The 18782-nt window shown below is 40.9% G+C and overlaps 1 protein-coding gene across 4 annotated transcripts in view; it reads left to right on the forward strand.

The window, feature by feature from the left end:
• Positions 1-18782, forward strand: part of LOC309552023 (uncharacterized protein) — a 472505-nt gene that overhangs the window by 372896 nt on the left and 80827 nt on the right. For all 4 annotated transcript variants that reach the window (XM_082252767.1, XM_082252768.1, XM_082252770.1 and 1 more), the window contains one exon: positions 15358-15455. In XM_082252767.1, the coding sequence (XP_082108893.1) occupies positions 15358-15455 (98 nt within the window). The remainder of the gene's footprint in view (positions 1-15357; positions 15456-18782) is intronic.

Below are 18782 nucleotides of genomic sequence, written 5' to 3' on the forward strand. Positions count from 1 at the left end.
TAGTTCACTTGCTGCCGCAGGAGCATCTTGGTCATGCGCAAAAATTCTTAATTGCAGATGTTGAAGGTGAGGAATAGAGCCAGGACTGTAGAGAAAGGTAACATCAAAAACGGAACAGCAAGCAGTAGTTATTCTTGCAGCTGCAGCCTACTGCCAAGTGGGATCCAGTGATGAGGGGGCCAGGGATGATGAGGTGGAAGATTGTACATTGGTGTCAAAGATTAAATAGGAGGAAAGTGAGGGAAAGGCAGAGTAGTAGTGAGTGAAGGGTTCAGCCAAGTGCAGGGTCAGTTTGCAGGGAATCATTCCACCAGATGGCACTGCTATCCCCAGGTCTGGGCCACAGAACCCACAGAACATTCTGAGACTTTTTAACGCATCTATTGCCAAAAGCACCTTTGTGGACTACAGCCTCTGCCTTCAGCCTATTCAGCTGTGGTAAATCTACCAGCCATTTGGATACTACATGCATGAGAAGACATATGAATATGCACCGCAAAACTTGGTGGGAGCAGCACCTTATTGATACATATCGGCAGCAAAAGGCCTAACCTTCCTCCCCTTTCTTCTTTATCCACTTTCCCATCTTCTATAGGATTCTCCAGAAACATCTGCTTTAGTATCTGTAGCCTTTGGCAATAGGGAGGAAAGTCTCTCAAGGTTTCAGAGGCTTAACCTACTACACATCAAAAGAAGAACAGCATAGGGTTATACAAAGTAGTGAACCTCCACTTAAAGTGATATTTTTAAATACCAAACATGTTATACTTACCAGCTCTGTGCAGTGATTTTGCGCAAAGCAGCTCTGATCCTCTTCTTCTTGGGTTCCCCTGGGTGATCCTGGCTACTCTCTCCTACCGTGTGCCCCAAGGGCAAGCAGCTTACTTTGGTGGCACCCGAACAGGCTCGCTCCCGAGCTGCTGCTCTGTGTGTCCTTTCACACACAGAGCCGTGGTTTGGGCCACCCCCTCTCTCTCTTTATTGGCTCATTAGCAGTGATTAATGTCAGCGTTGTGGTTGCTGTTGTAGCTATAATGTAAACACTGAAAAAAATGAATCATATAAAATTTGTGATGCCAAAAAAACATTACTGATGCTGTCAGTGAGAATTGCACTGTTCTGTAACACCACAAACAGAATAAAGACATCTCCCAAGCATGTCATTTAAAGGATTTGTGCTTTTATTCCAGGTTGCCCTTGAAGTGTTGTTAAAAGGTGGCCCCTCTCCATGTTGTTTAGTATTTTGTACTTTTTCTTTTGCATTGTTATATGTCCCCCATGGCAGTGCCTAGCTCACCTTGCTGGGTTCAGCTAACCCCTTCCCTGAATCGAACCTGAGAACATTCACTCACCACTACACATGACATCTTTGTAGCGCTGCAGTCACTTATTACATGACAATCTTCTATATAACTGATTATTCACAACATAGTTCTAGTCCTCATCAGTAAAATATATTTAATATTTTTTTTTAGACGTGTTAAATATACAGATACAGTTAGGTAATGTCATCTTTGAATAATTTTAGTTTATAAGATAATGTAAATTTAGAAGATGATAATCAATATATATAAAACATATTAACACAGATAGTACCATCTCATAATAGCCAAGAATCTATTTTAACAGTCACAACAGTCATTTATCCAAACGTGTTTAATCATTTGGTGTAGCTTAGACACAATTCCAAAATGGTGAGCTGGAAATAGTAGAAATGCAGTAAACTAGCATGCAGACGCAGTGGGATGGATTTACTAAAAGAGAAGAGCATGTTTACTTTGCAAAGCGAGTTTTCACTCAGCATAGTAAATGAGGTGAATCTAAGCTAAATTTCACTTTGCAAACAATACCCAAAAGTGTGCAAGAAATATTAAAGAAAAACAGGATTTTAGCTTGCACATAATTGGATGACTTAAAAGAGAAGTATGGGAATCAGGGTTATTGCACATATATACTTCAATCTGATTGCTGCATCTGTCCCCCGGCGCCTCTGCACTGAGAACCATGTGACCATCACTCGGTTCTCACAGCTCTCTAAGCAGAGAGCTCACTGGAGCTTGGGCTGTGGAGGAGGCGGGAGTGGCCGGCTCAGGCTCTCAGTGGCTCGCTGAGAGGCTGAGCTGGATGGCGGTCCAGGCATGTGGGCAGATCCCGACTCTGTGGTCACGATCTTGCCTGAGCCTTTACAAGCTCTGTGGCATCAGCAGATAGCAGACTTCAGTATGCTGTGTGCTGAAAATGAGTCACAGGAGTGCAAACGAACCGCACCCCTGTGATCCAAAGGAGATGTACAGCCAATCCAACGTTGGCTGTAATTTCCCTTTAAGTCAGCACGTCAGCACCTCATTTGCAAAGTTAAATAAAAAATCCACTTTCCAAAATGCACGTTTTCTACTCTTTTAGTATATCAACCAACCTAAAGTGTTACTAAACCCACAACAGTAAAAATCTGTCTGTAGATGCAGTAAAGCATGCTTGTTATACTCACTGTGGAACGTAAGGGGTTAATCCTCTGCATTGTGTAAAAAGGCTGCTTGATCCTGTATGCACAGATTCTCCTCTTCTTCCACTGACTCCAGAACATGTCTGGATAAGACAGAGCCTTTGGAGTTAGGCTGCACATGCTCAGTTTGGTGTGTATTGCTAGAGATTTTTTTTTTCTTTTGAGGGTGCATGTGATCAGCACAGGGCCAATCAGCACTGTCCAGACAGAGGGTCAGGGATCCTGGGTCCTCATAGGACAGCTCATTGCAGTATGAAACTCCTCCTACAAGCTTCACCAGGAACTGATAGAAGTCGCATGACTGCTGGTGAGAAAAGGTATTTATCAGTTTATATTTACTAAAATAATTGCATTTCCATGTTCTGTGTACTGTGGGAGACATATAGTGAATGCAGGCTCCTGGGTTTAAATCTACAGAGGTTCATGGATACGTAAACAAGCTGCTCCAACTGCAGACAGTTTATTTGGCAAAGATGTTACCTCGTTATTGCAGGTGAGGCAGTAATTCAGAAAAAAAGGTCATTTATACAACATCACAGGTTATGACCAAGAAACATGTAAGAGTTTTGTGTAGTGATCCTTGAAGTGGGATTTTGCTTATGGTGCCAAACGTTATGGACCTACAGTGCAAACTTAAGCAGTGAACGTCTTACCCTGCATATACTGGTTAGTGCCCTAAGTCCCCTTTTGCACATGGGCCTGTGACATCACAGGTATCCGGTAACCATTGTGTTTTTAGAGTTTCAGCTCTTCTTTTGAAGAATGAAGCTGTGAGTGCAGGGACTAAAACTGTTCATAAATGTACTCCTTTGCTATTCGGTAATTGTTTAGCAGACCTGACTTTTATGGAAATATACCCCAACTGGCATTCCTTCGCTTCTTGGGAGACTGTTTACCTATGATGTACATTCTACATATTCTCACTCCAATTGGGTTCATCAGACTTCTCACACTGCATCTGTGCAGGACTGCTGTTTCTTATCATATGGTTCTCTTCTATTCTGTGTGACCTCTATGTTATGCCTAATCTGCGTAATTGTGACAATCTCAAAGTGGGAAACAAGGAACCAAGGAACATACTTGCCTGTACCAGGATCAAACAGCCTTTTTACACAATGTGTAGGATTATCCCTTTAGGTTCCACAGAGTGTAGAACAAGCATGCTTTGCTGCATATACAGGTTGATTTTACTGTTGTGGATTTAGTAACACTTTATGGCCATCATACAGATGACACAACTTGTTCATCCACAGATAAAGGATAATCTGTGGCACTCACAGCTGCCTGAACAGTGATTGCATCTAATAGGACGTCACTGTTTGGTTGATTTTCTACCCAAGTCAGCTGTTATTTGAATGGACTTTTGCAGAGATAAGTGGTGCATGCAGGATCACCCACAAGCTTTAATTTTGTCTAATTTAGCAGGAATAGGCTGAAATATAATCTATGTCTATGCGGGACTGTAGCACTCTTAAATACCTGTAGTATTGCCATAGGTGTATGCACAGGATGTGCCAGGTTTGGCACAGATTCCCTCTTTTGAGACCGCTGGTATTTCATCAATGTTCCCTAACAGGGCTTCTAAAAGAATTGTAAAAAATTATAACAAATGAAAATTACACCAGCCACTGCCTTACTGACATTAGTCTCTGCCCCACTGACACCATCCATTGCTCTATTTACACCATCAGTATATATACACATGCACACGCATGCACATGTGTTTGAGCTTTTTGGGTGCCTACCCTAATGCAATAGGCTGTGCACACCTATGGGTAATGCTTACAGTTGTACAGTATAGCAGCAGCTAGCAGGTATTGCACTGCTGCTGCCTCCCAGTGCCATCTTAAGAGCATTAAAAGGCAATGCAGTGCACTGGGGCCCGCCTACACAATCACGAGAATAAAAATGCAAATTATCGTTAAGGTGATATTTGTTGGTAGAGCAGTGCCAGACTAATGACAACTTCCAAGTTTGGCGGCTGGGTCCGGTGAACACACTCACATGGACGAGAGTCAGACTCGACTGTCCTGTGTGTGCCTGTTCCCGTGGAGGTGGACAGGCATTCCTGCAGTTGTGGGCTCCCCCTCCACGGCCCAAGTGGCCTGACAGCAGCGCAGGACCACCATGCGCTTGCCAGCTGCTTCAGTGGAGGGATGCACACGGGAATCGGGACTAATGCATGGCTGGGCTGGGTTGCTGTGCAGGTGGGGCCCCCCGGACGAGTGGGGCCCCCGGGCAGCTTCCCAGCATGCCCATTCTGTAAGATGGCCCTGCTGCCTCCTGATGCGTTTACATGGTGGGACTGGCCGCAACTGCAATCCAAACATTTAGCTCGCAGTTGCAGTGTGGCCCAATTGATCTCAATAGGTACGTTTGACAGATGGTGCCTCCTGTCAAACTCTGCAGCCCAAGTTAAAAAAGCCATGGCTGCAAAGCATAAAAACATGACCCACTACATGTGTACAGCCTTGTAAGGCTTTAATGCTAGAATTTGGTGGGGGCGGGGGGCTGTCCCCAGCTAAAAGAGTATCATTGTTACAGGTGACCAGGTGAGTGGGTGTACAAGGCACTACATGTTTCTGGCACACCATATGTGCATGAGTGTGGGCACAATGGAGAACCGAGAGAGCTCTAGATTCTGCGTGGCCTCTGCGTTGCCCTCAGTCTGCCCCTATTCTGGCATGTCCCAGAGGGGGGATGTGGCTGACTCTGTCAGGAGTTTGGGGCCTGCACATAGGTGGCTCAGCTGCCTGTCTTTACCTCCCCGTCCATGTAAAAGAGGCCTTAGGGTTAGCAGTGAACAATCTCTACAACCTGATAAATAGACTGCCTCCCTGACATTAGTTGGGGACATCGCCAGCAGATGTAAGCAAGGATGCACAAGCCAGTTTTTTTAAAAGTAGATTTAACAGATCTGATCAAAATATTTTCCCTGGTGACAACAGTTTAATCAGAAAGGAAATGAGGGAAATTCTGTAACAGGGACAGTGTGTATGCGCACTATGATACAGTGCTGGCTGGGAAAGAAAAATGGCTGGATCAGGGAGGAAGGTATTATTCCAGGTGAGCTGAACAGGGGGTGGGGGGCAAATATATAGAATAAATGTGTTTTTAAGTTTGATTCAGTATCGGCCTTTTATTAATCCCCTGTCCAGTGGCACTCACAAGAGAAAAAATAGGGTCAGAACGAGGGGATAATCAAATGTGCTGAGTGCTGACAGGAGAGAGCAAAGTGACCAAGGGATGACCACATCAGTCTTCTGTTGCTCAGTCACTGCCCAATCCTAAGCTATGGGCAAAAAAATGCAGTAGAGAAAATTTCAGGACTAGTTGTACAGATTTAGAAATCCTTTAACCTCCTTAGCGGTATTCCCGTGTGTGGCTCGGGGTGGAATTTTAGTGTCATTAGCTGTAACCCAGAGCCACACTCGTGGTACTGCCAGGGAGCATCGCTGGATCCTGGAAGAGGTTACTTACCTTGTCCCCGGGATCCCACGATGTGTCCCTGCAGCATATGGTGGCCGGATCTTCTGCTCGATGCTGTGAGCCCCGGCTTCCGTCTCCTGCGATGTGATGCTCACAGGGGGGTGGAAGATTGGAAAGAAAGAAATTTGGACTTTATTGGCACCAGTATTAAAAATGTATATTTTTATTGGGAAATCACAGGAAACATTAATGTCAAAGACAGAAAAGAAATATACAAAATAACAGACATACAATTTACATACAATAAAATCAGGTGGCAAAACCTCAAAACGGTGTGCAATGAAATCGCACAGCCTACTAGATAATTTATAATTGTAACAACAATCACATATATTACAAAGTAACCTGAATTCATAAGGTTGCCATAGAGAGGGATGGTAACCGTCTCTGGAGGTCATCTGTACAATATACATAGACAGATGTTGAGTTAAATCCCAGTTGCCCTACATGTTTCGCTTAACATAGTAAGCTTCCTCTGGAGCATGTGGTGTAAGCAAACATCTGAAAGGAGATTCAGGTGATAAAACTTTATAATGGACTGAGCCTGGTAGGCTACAAAGAATAACGAGGGGGTAGGTACGTTGTAGTTGGAGCAGACTGCCTAATACATATGCCAAGAATAACATGGAATTTAGTTCATCATATGACATAGGTCCTGGTAGAATCACGGACACCCAATAACGAAATAATAGAAGGGCCAGATGGGAGAAGACCCAGAGGCCTTCAAGTCCAAACAGAGGAAGGTGACCTATAGACCCTGGTATGTACAGGCAGACATTTGCTCCAAGCCCAACGACCACAAATACCCCCCCCCCGGATGGGAATATCGCCACAGGGGGGTGGAAGCGGCGGCAAATTTGAAAGTAAATCACACAAACACACTGATATATTGTAATCCTATTGGATTACATTACAAAATAAAATAAATTGACATTAGTTTGCCCCCCAGTGCCCTTACCTGCAGTTTTTACTGTACTTTTATATATATATATATATATATATATATATATATATATATATATATATGTATATATATATATATATATATATATATATATATATATATATATATATATATACATGTATATATATATATATATATATATGTATACACACACATACATACATATATATATATATATATATATATATATATATATATATATAAAATATATGTATACGTATATATATATATATATACGTATATATATATATATATATATATATATATAAAGAGAGAGAGAGATAGATATAGATATATAAATATACACATATATATATATCTATCTATATCTATCTATCTATCTATCTATCTATCTATCTATCTATCTATCTATCTATATATATATATATATATATATATATATATATATATATATATATATATATATACTGTATATATATATATATATACTTTAACTTATTTATAGTTATTTATTATATTATAATTTATGATTTTGTGTTTCAAACGTTATCATACCCGAGATGTTATAAAGAAGAACGCACAGTAAAAAAAAAATCATATGTAAATAGTTGGTTTGGGCTGCTCGTCCTTAAGAATTACATGCAAAATAATGGTACCGCTTTCAGCACTTAAAATCGGAAACCATCATACCACCAGGGAGGTTAACAAGGTCAAACAGTCCCATATATGCATTTCAACTGCGTAGTTAGCTTTTTCTGTGGAGTTCAACTACATAGGGTCATGTAAATGTGCTTCATTGCATTATCTTGTGGATGCAAACTGGTTTATTATTCTGAAACTATGAAACTTTAATTTAACTATCTAGCAAGAAAAGGAGAGGTAACTTTGCTGGAAGTGTAAAGCAGAAGTGGCAATCAAAGTGAGCAATAAAACTGATTAGAAATGTTGATTTCTTGGTTATTTTTTCCTGCTGTTAAAAGAAACTTGTAGTAAGAGAAATACATAGGCGGCAATTGTTGAGCAATCGCTGCAACTGTCAAATGCCAGCATGTCATACTTTTCCTCTGGCTTTAATACATGTGAATCATTGACCTCAAAAAAATTTAAAGGGTAATTCCATTTTCGTGGGGAAAAAAAATCATCAAATAAAGAAAAAACAATATAGTGTATACAATTGCGACACATCATATTGTTTTTGAATGTTATTAAAAATGACCTTTCCTTTTCAATCTGCAGCTGTTGTAGTTTTCTGGAAATGCAATGCAATATGGCTATTTGGAGGTGTTCTGTACACAGAATGTATACTGACCACACCCCAGAAACATAATTTCCTGCTTGTGTGATTGGCTCACCAATTTTCCCAGAAGTCTGCCTAAGGGCTCTTTCACACGGGCGTTCAGTTTTTTATGCCCGATCAGTTCCTTTTTTTTTTTTTTTTTTTAAACGGACACGGATGACACTTGTGTCATCCGGTCCGTCTGTCCGTTTTTCATCCCATCCGTTTGCGGATGAAAAACGGACATAATGTATCTCTATGTAAATACGGATGTCAGCGGATGACACTACTGACATCCGTTTTTGCGTCCGTTCCGTTTTTTGAACAGAAGAAAAAATAGGTTTCTCTTCCGTTCCAAAAAACTGAACTGAACTGAAAGGACGAAAAACGGATGTCAGCGGATGGTCATCCACTGACATCCGTATTTACATAGAGATACATTATGTCCGTTTTTCATCCGCAAACGGGTGGGATGAAAAACGGACATACGGAACGCCCGTGTGAAAGAGCCCTAAGATACAAGTCAGATTTCTGGCATCCCCTGCAACAAAATGTAATTTTTGGTGAGATACTCCAAATAGGAACACATCTAAAGGGATGCAGGCCCAGCAGATTTCCTCATTGGAGCCCTGCAGCTGCCACAGCTGACAGATAATTATGAAACCACTCCCATTTGACCCGCTCAGCACAGAGGAACAACAATGATGTCTTCATAATAACAAAAGGTAGGAATCTGCAACAAAGTTTTTTAAAATTCTTGTAATGTACAGAGATCACCCAGAGGGGAATGTTTTTTTTCTCAACAAAAGTGGAGTTACGCTTTAGAGATCTAGATTTCTAATTTTCCTGCATATTTGTTCCAGGTCAGTGAAGTCAAAGGCAATAAGAATTTTCAGTAGAATGTCAGCAAAGGCAACTTTCATATTTCCATAAAAATAGGAGTTAAATAGGTGTTCTTTAGGTACTCATAGATTAAATTGATAAACGTATTTAGGATATGTACATTATACCGTGTAGTTTAGTGTGTGCCATAGAAAGAGGCGAGGTAAAAAGCAACAAACAAAGTTACGAAACCTAAAGCAATCAGAATTTCTATTTTACATCTGTAAATTGAAACCTGATTCTCTACTATAGATTACTGCACCAAGCATATCAACATTGCACTTTGTACTCAATTACTTAATAAGTCAGAGAAAGAATTTTTAAAAGTTAAACTCATTTTATTTATTATTTTTTGCGCAGCACGGGGAAGAGTTAGGCCTCATTCACACAGGCACTGGCACCAATACTGCATGAAGGAGGTCTTTGTTTTTGCGCCTGCATCTGCCCTGAACTGCATGCAGGCAACTTCAGGAAGTAAATACAGATGCAGCAGCTGCACAGACACAGCCACAGCCACATGTAAACATCTGACAAGCACGCAGGAGCATGTGTGCAGTCCTGAAAGCAATGTGCGTTCAGGGCTGCGGACCTGCTCCTCCACACCTGTGTCCATGCAGCCGATGCATCTTCTTTGACTTTCTCAGGCTGCCTGCAGGCAGCTCAGTGCAGATGCAGTACATGTGCCAGCATCCATGTGAATTAGGCCTTCAAACCTCTGTTACACAGATGACCCTCACAACCTAGTTCAAAAACAATGGTAGTTGGGAAAGGAAGTTAAAGAAGCCCAACTGTGCCTGTACAGAAATATGAAAACTTCTTCACTCTATCTACATCTAAGAAACTATTTTGGCTGGAATTGCTTGTTAAAGGATATGTCTAGGCAAAAGAAAAAAAAACCCCACAACACATTTCCCCATGTTTTGTCTACTAAAATGCTGCAAGTATAGAACCTTGAGATCTAACAGAAATATGGTGAGCCTCTTCTGGGCCGATAACTCTGCATCTGCGTACTGAAATCCCAAGCAGTGTTGTTAGCCCTGACTGAGCTGTCCACTGCTAGACTTCATAACACCCCCCCCCCCACCCCCTCCCAGCAGAGGAAAATTCAGGCAGGTAGTGACAACGCTGTTTGGGATTACAATTCAGAAGGGGCTGCACTCAATTAAAGCATGCAGGATCAACAGTGATTTTACTGGACTTGCAGCCTATTTAAAGAGACAAAATATGGGTAAATGTGCATTTATTGCAGAGGTACACTGAATATGTATTTTTTAATTTTGCCACGGCATACTCTTCAAAACAATACCAGTACCCATAGCAAATAAGAAGAAATAATTGTATTATTATGGCCAACAGTGCATGCTACATTCAGGGTCAATAATAGCTAGGCCTGCTTGTTAGGACTTGTTCTCAAAAATTATTCTAGGAACAACAATCATCTCCTTTAGGAAAGAACCTTAAGTAGCAGCCCATTACTAATTTTTAGTACTAACAATTCAGAATCATTTAGGAAGTCATCCTAAAAGAATCACCAAGATTCAAATGCTTTTCTGAGACAGTGTTCTGATGAAGGCCATTTCAAACCCGCCTCCATGGGCAATCAGTCAAGCAATGAATGCTGTAAGTAATAGTTACATAGTTACATAGTAGGTGAGGTTGAATAAAGACAATAGTACATCCAGTTCAACCTGTGTAGGTGTTTGTGACTGTAATCATCTAAGATAGCCTTTAATCTCCTGATCCTTGAGATGCAAGTCTAAGAGTCTTTTGAAAGTCACCATACTACCTGCAGAAACCACCTCTTGTGGTAGACAATTCCACAATCTTGTAGCCCTAATAGTAAAGAAACCCCCACGTTGCCTGAGGTTAAAATGCTTCTCCTCTAATCGCATTGTATGTCCTCGAGTCCTCATGCAATTCCTTCGAATGAACAGCTTTTTTTCTAAGCTGAGATCCCCATTAAGATATTTATAAATTGCTATCATGTCCCCTCTCAGACGTCTCTTCTCCAGGGAGAATAAATCAAGCGATTGCAGACGCTCTTCATAATCAAGGTCCTCCAATACCCTAATTAGTTTAGTTGCCCTTCTCTGGACTTTCTCCAGCTCCAACACATCCCTCCTGAGGACTGGCGACCAGAACTGGACAGAATACTCCAGATGCGGTCGGACCAGAGTTTTATAAAGTGGAAGGATTATAGTCTTATCTCTGGAATACATCCCTTTCTTTATGCATGCTAATATTCTGTTGGCTTTGGAAGCTGCCGCTTGACATTGCATGCTGTTGCCTAATCTATCATCAACCAAGACTCCCAGATCTTTCTCCATTTTTGATTCCCCCAAGGGTTCCCCTCCTAACGTGTATTGTGTTTTTATGTTTTTAGTCCGCAAGTGCAAAACCTTACACTTCTCACGTCGTTAAACCTCATTTGCCATGTCGTTGCCCACTCCGTAATTTTGTCCAGGTCATTCTGTAGGATATCTGCTTCATGCTGTGTAGTTATTGCCCTGGCCAATTTTGTGTCATCTGCAAAAACTGATAACGAACTACTGATCCCGTCCTCAATGCTGTTTATGAATAAATTGAACAAGGTCGGTCCCAAGACTGAGCCTTGGGGGACCCCGCTTACCACCTCAGACCAGTCTGAGTATGCGCTGTTTATTACCACCCTTTGGACACGGCCTTTTAGCCAGTTCCGTATCCAAGAGCAAACCCTGCTGTCGATACCTGCAGACCTTATTTTATAAATTAAGCGCTTGTGGGGAACTGTATCAAACGCCTTAGCGAAATCCAAGTACACCACATCCACTGGTCTGCCCCTATCTAGCTCACAGCTCACCTCCTCGTAGAATGCTAAGAGATTGGTTTGACAAGAACGCCCATTTGTAAACCCGTGCTGGTTACTACTGATGATGTTGTTGTCTTTAGCATATTCTACGATATAGTCCCTTATCATCCCCTCCAAAAGTTTACAAAAGTTTACAAATTATTGATGTCAAGCTGACAGGCCTATAATTTCCCGGGATATGCCTCTGGCCCTTTTTGAATATTGGAATCACGTTAGCCTTCCTCCAATCCCCTGGTACATCTCCTGTCCTAATACTGTCAGCAAAGATCAGGAACAGTGGTCTAGATATAACCATACTGAGTTCCTTGAGCACTCTCGGATGTACGCCATCCGGGCCTGGTGATTTGTTTGTGTTAAGTTTATCCAGTCTTTCCCTGATTTCACCCTCTGTTAGCCATAGAGGCAAGTCCTGTGTATTACTACTAACCAAACAGTCGTGGTCAGTGTACCCCTCCTTTTCCTGCGTAAAGTCTGACGAGAAAAAAGCATTCAGCACGGTTGCTTTTTCAGTGTCCTCTGTAACCATCCTCCCATCATTGTTAATTATGTGTGCAATATGCTCTGCCCTAGTTTTTTTGCTGTTGATATATTTAAAGAATTTCTTTGGGTTTTTTTTACTATCCTCCGCTATTTGTCTCTCAAAGTTGATTTTAGCCATCTTGATTTCGTGTTTACACTTCTTATTTGCCTCCTTGTATTGCTGGAAGGCCAATACTGTGCCCTCTGATTTATATTTCTTGAAGGCCAATTTTTTTCCCCTAATAAGTTTTTTAACGCTACGGTTTAGCCAGCCAGGTTTGGCTTTGTCTCTTCTAAATTTATTCCCCACAGGAATGCACTGCAAGATGCCTTTGCTTAATATGTTCCTAAAGCATTCCCATTTTTCCTCTGTGGTCAGTGATCCCAGGGTTTGGTCCCAGTTTACCCTTTCCATCAATGAGTACAATTTTGGAAAGTTTGCCCGTCTGAAGTTTAGGGTTCTTATGTTCCCCACTTGCCTTTTTATATTGTTATTTATACTAAATGTGATCATCCTGTGATCGCTAGAGCCCAGGTTGTCCTGGACTCCTACCTCCGAGATTATGTCTGGGTCATTAGTGATCAATAGATCCAGGATTGCGTTTTCTCTGGTAGGGGAATCCAGCAATTGTGATAGGAAGTTGTCCTGTAAGGTTTCCGTGAATAGACGGGCCTTATGTGAGTGTGCAGTCCCCTCTTCCCAGTCAATGTCGGGATAATTGAAGTCCCCCAATACGATGACTGATCCCAGTTTTGCCACTTTACCCATTAGTGCTAAAAATTCCTGCTCTACCTCCTCCCCTTGGTTAGGTGGCCTATAGCAAACCCCCACAATTACTTTCCCCTTTTCTCCTTCCCTAAGGAGTTCTACCCACACGGATTCTAAATCCATGCTCATCCCATCCGTAATGTCACTCCTTTCTAGCACCTTTATATTGTTCTTGACATAGAGACATACCCCTCCCCCTCTTTTTCCTACCCTGTCCTTCCGTTACACCGAATACCCTTGGATATTGGCCAGCCAGTCATGTGAGGGGTCGAACCAAGTTTCTGTTATTCCCACAAGGTCTATGTCCTCCTCATGTACTAACATTTCCAATTCTTCCATTTTATTAGCTAGGCTCCTGGCATTGGCATATACCCCTCTTAGTTTTACGGAAGTTAAACGTGATTGGCGGTTATGTTTATTTCTGTTTGGTCTGCGGTTTTCCCGCACAGACCTGCCAATTGACGTTGTCGACCTACTGTCGCTGCTGACACTACAGCTGCCTTCAGTCCTCTGCTCCCTCCTGACTGATTCTACTTCTGAGCCCTCCCCCCCGTCTCCTAGATTAAAAGCTCCTCCAACTTGGTGGCCATCTTTCTCCCCAAAAGAGCTGTACCGCCCCCATTAAGGTGCAGCCCATCCTTACTAAAGAGCCGGTAGCCGACTGAGAAGTCAGCCCAGTTCTCCAGGAACCCAAACCCCTCCTTCCTACACCAATTCCTCAGCCACTTGTTAACTTCCCTAATCTCCTTCTGCCTCTCCTGTGTGGCTCGAGGTACAGGCAGTATTTCAGAGAAAACCACCTTGGAGGTCCTTTTCCTCAATCTATTACCTAAGTCCCTGAAATCGTTCTTAAGGATCCTCCACCTACCTTTAACCTTGTCATTAGTGCCCACATGCACCATGACCGCTGGGTCATCCCCAGCCCCCCACATCAATCTGTCTGCCAGATCTGCGATGTGCAGATTTTGTCTCTGAAGCCATAGATATATCAAAATTCAGCCAGTTAAACAGGAAATGGCCAAATTTCAATCCATCTATGGGCAGGCTAGTTGAACTGAAGTGGCTCGACCATCAATTGACTTCACTACAACCAGTCTGCCCATAGATGGATTGAAATTTGGCCATTTCCTGCTTAACTGGCTGAATTTAGATCATTGTATTCTGATGGCTGGGAAATCTCCAGCCAGCAGAATACATTAGTGCAACAAGAGGGATTACCCCATCAACACTGACCTGTGGTTGAAGAAAATAAAATTGTATAATGTATGGCTTGCCTTACACAAAAGGATACCAATGACATACAAATAGGTATGAAAATGAAGATTAAACTTCAGACAATTTATAATGGTATTAGCTCAAAAATCTGCAATGCTATGATTAAAATCTTGAAAGGAAAACCTTTCAATAAAGAATTTGTATGTAAAGAAGAGTACTGAACTACATGAAAAAGAAGCTAAAATGATATGCAGTTTTCTTGAGAATTAGAGAATAGAATGTTGTGAATATAGCATGTACTTATAAATTATAAAGATAGATAGATAGATAGATAGATAGATAGATAGATAGATAGATAGATAGATAGATAGATAGATAGATAGATAGATAGATAGATAGATAGATAGATAGATAGATAGATAGATAGATAGATAGATAGATGGAGAGATGTATAAAATTATTTTATTGTAAATCTACCAAAATTGCATCTTTGGTTTGCTTCACATTTTTTTTATAATTGCTAATTCTCGTGATTTAATCATGCTTGTTTTATTTTTATGCATCTTGTTTCAGATAGATTAATATATATAGAGACAGAAAGGTGAGAAGACTAATGGACAGACAGATACTGTATATATAAATTATAGATAGATAGATAGATAGATAGATAGATAGATAGATAGATAGATAGATAGATAGATAGATAGATAGAATGTAAATCCATCTATATCAGAACCGTTGCCACACACGCACAATTTATTTCCATAATTGCTAGTACTCTGATGATTTCATTTTAAAGGTTGTTTTGTTTACTATGCTAATGCAGCTTGTGTTTGCGACAGAGCTTATTATCTCCCCTTCCACGCTCAGCAGCAATCTGCTGATGCTCAATCCTTCATCATCTCAGCACTATCCATCTCTACTCTTCCAGATTCTGGAGATTGTGGACTATTATGTAACAGATGGCCTAACAGACCTACGACTCTTTGCTGTGATGGCTAGCTTGGCGCAGAAAATAGCAGCACTAGAGTAAGTATTCAAAGCCATAGACGCTCATGAATTTTAACTCATTGGTGACAAAAGAATTAAACAGGGTGCAAACTGCTTCATTACTAAAAAGTGTAATTAAAAGACTTGGATGGCTCTCCAGCGCTGAGTGTTCCTTTTCCACTAAGAAAAGCTGTCCCTTAATGCAAGATTAATCAAACTAGGCTATTATGTGGATTTCATTTCCAATTGCCCACAACACACAAAAGAATAACTTCATTAAACTACATAAGAATTCCAGGAGACATATTATCTTACATTGTACCAATATGTCTCCTCCAAGTTCAAAATGATAAATGCAGTATACATTTTATATATATATATATATATATGTGTGTACATATGAATAAATAATATAATTAAAGGGTGAATTCCATATATATATATATATATATATATGCAGTATACATTTTATGAATTTTTTTTATATATATATATATATATATCATTAAAGGGTAAATACTACCTTTTTATATAAAATATACAGTGGGTACGGAAAGTATTCAGACCCCCTTAAATTTTTCACTCTTTGTTATATTGCAGCCATTTGCTAAAATCATTTAAGTTCATTCTTCTTCCTCATGAATGTACACATAGCACCCCATACTGACAGAAAAACACAGAATTGTTGACATTGTTGCAGATTTATTAAAAAAGAAAAACTGAAATATCACATGGTCCAAAGTATTCAGACCCTTTGCTGTGACACTCATATATTTAACTCAGGTGCTTTCCATTTCTTCTGATCATCCTTGAGATGGTTCTACACCTTCATTTGAGTCCAGCTGTGTTTGATTATACTGATTGGACTTGATTAGGAAAGCCACACACCTGTCTATATAAGACCTTCCAGATCACAATGCATGTCAGAGCAAATGAGAATCATGAGGTCAAAGGAACTGCCTGAAGAGCTCAGAGACAGAATTGTGGCAAGGCACAGATCTGGCCAAGGTTACAAAAAGATTTCTGCTGCACTTAAGGTTCCTAAGAGCACAGTGGCCTCCATAATCCTCAAATGGAAGACGTTTGGGACGACCAGAACCCTTCCTAGAGCTGGCCGTCCGGCCAAACTGAGCTATCGGGGGAGAAGAGTCTTGGTGAGAGAGGTAAAGAAGAACCCAAAGATCACTGTGGCTGAGCTCCAGAGATGCAGTCAGGAGATGGGAGAAAGTTGTAGAAAGTCAACCATCACTGCAGCCCTCCACCAGTCGGGGCTTTATGGCAGAGTGGCCCGACGGAAGCCTCTCCTCAGTGTAAGACACATGAAAGCCCGCATGGAGTTTGCTAAAAAACACCTGAAGGACTCCAAGATGGTGAGAAAAAAGATTCTCTGGTCTGATGAGACCAAAATAGAACTTTTTGGCCTTAATTCTAAGCAGTATGTGTGGAGAAAACCAGGCACTGCTCATCACCTGTCCAATACAGTCCCAACAGTGAAGCATGGTGGTGGCAGCATCATGCTGTGGGGGTGTTTTTCAGCTGCAGGGACAGGACGACTGGTTGCAATCGAGGGAAAGATGAATGCGGCCAAGTACAGGGATATCCTGGACAAAAACCTTCTCCAGAGTGCTCTGGACCTCAGACTGGGCCAAAGGTTTACCTTCCAACAAGACAATGACCCTAAGCACACAGCTAAAATAATGAAGGAGTGGCTTCACAACAACTCCGTGACTGTTCTTGAATGGCCCAGCCAGAGCCCTGACTTAAACCCAATTGAGCATCTCTGGAGAGACCTAAAAATGGCTGTCCACCAACGTTTACCATCCAACCTGACAGAACTGGAGAGGATCTGCAAGGAGGAATGGCAAAGGATCCCCAAATCCAGGTGTGAAAGACTTGTTGCATCTTTCCCAAAAAGACTCCTGGCTGTATTAGATCAAAAGGGGGCTTCTACTAAATACTGAGCAAAGGGTCTGAATACTTAGGACCATGTGATATTTCAGTTTTTCTTTTTTAATAAATCTGCAACAATGTCAACAATTCTGTGTTTTTCTGTCAGTATGGGGTGCTATGTGTACATTCATGAGGAAGAAGAATGAACTTAAATGATTTTAGCAAATGGCTGCAATATAACAAAGAGTGAAAAATTTAAGGGGGTCTGAATACTTTCCGTACCCACTGTATATATATATATAGCTGCGACACAAGTCATAATGTAATTTAATATTATTAAAAATTTCTTTTCATTTTTAATCTGCAGCTCTGTAATTTTCTTAAAATGCAATACATTATGGCTACCTGGAAGTGTTCTGTACACAGAACGCCCCCCCCCCCCCCCCCAGAAACATCATATCCTGCTTGTGTGATTGGCTCCCCAATTTTCCCAGAAGTCTGCACTAGGATAAAAGTCAGATTTTAGACATCCCATGCAACAAAAATTAAATTTTTGGTGAGATACTCAGTAAAGAGTTACAGAAAGATCAGTTAACATTTATTAATATTTTACATCCATGCATTCTCAGCATCTTCCAAGCAGCAATTTGTACAGCCATCAGCATTTCAGAAGAATGTATACAAAATAATTGTTGATCAAGCAGAAAAGAAACAAGAAACGGGAAAGAGGAATCCTAGCATTCAAGTCACACAGAAATATAAAATTTTAAATAATCTTAGGATCATACAAATAAATAGCAGAGGTAGTTAAATGTTTATACAGAAATCCATTAGCACTAAGATATAGAAAAGTGTTTCTCCCACTTCTCTCTAGAAAGGAGCAACGTTGGGGGCTCCAGGAACATCTGATAAAGCAAAAAAGAGCATCGCAAAGGCTTCTGTAGTGTAGTAAAAAGTGATCCATTTATTAATTAAAATGTAGTTACAGACAAAACTTTGAGATTTTTTTGCACAATCAAAGCTTCCTGTCAAAGCAAACTGATCATCTCTAGATAGTAGGAAAACTGCCCTGCCATTTTATATTTTGTTTTCTAAATCAGGAAAGAAGCCTAGTGAGACAATACTTCTTTATAGATACAGTACAGTTGTGACCCAAAACAGGAAATGTATTACTGGCGGGATCCTTAGGAAAAAATATAGAAATTAAATCCAGAACAAAATAACCTCTGCAATCACCGATCTAAGGACTGGTAGGCTGCAATATACACCGCTCAAAAAGGAACACATTTGAATCACAGTATAGCATCAAGTCAAGTAAACTCTGGGGATATTGATCCAGTCAGTTAAGTAGCAGAGGGTGTTAATCAGTTTCAGCTGCTTTGGTGTTAATGAAATTAACAACAGGTGCACTAGATGGGCAACAATGAGACAACCCCTGAAACATGAATGGTTTTTCAGCTGGAGGCCACTGACTTT

This window comes from Pelophylax lessonae (genome assembly GCF_965119305.1).
Source record: "Pelophylax lessonae genome assembly, chromosome: 4".
Lineage (NCBI taxonomy): Eukaryota > Metazoa > Chordata > Amphibia > Anura > Ranidae > Pelophylax > Pelophylax lessonae.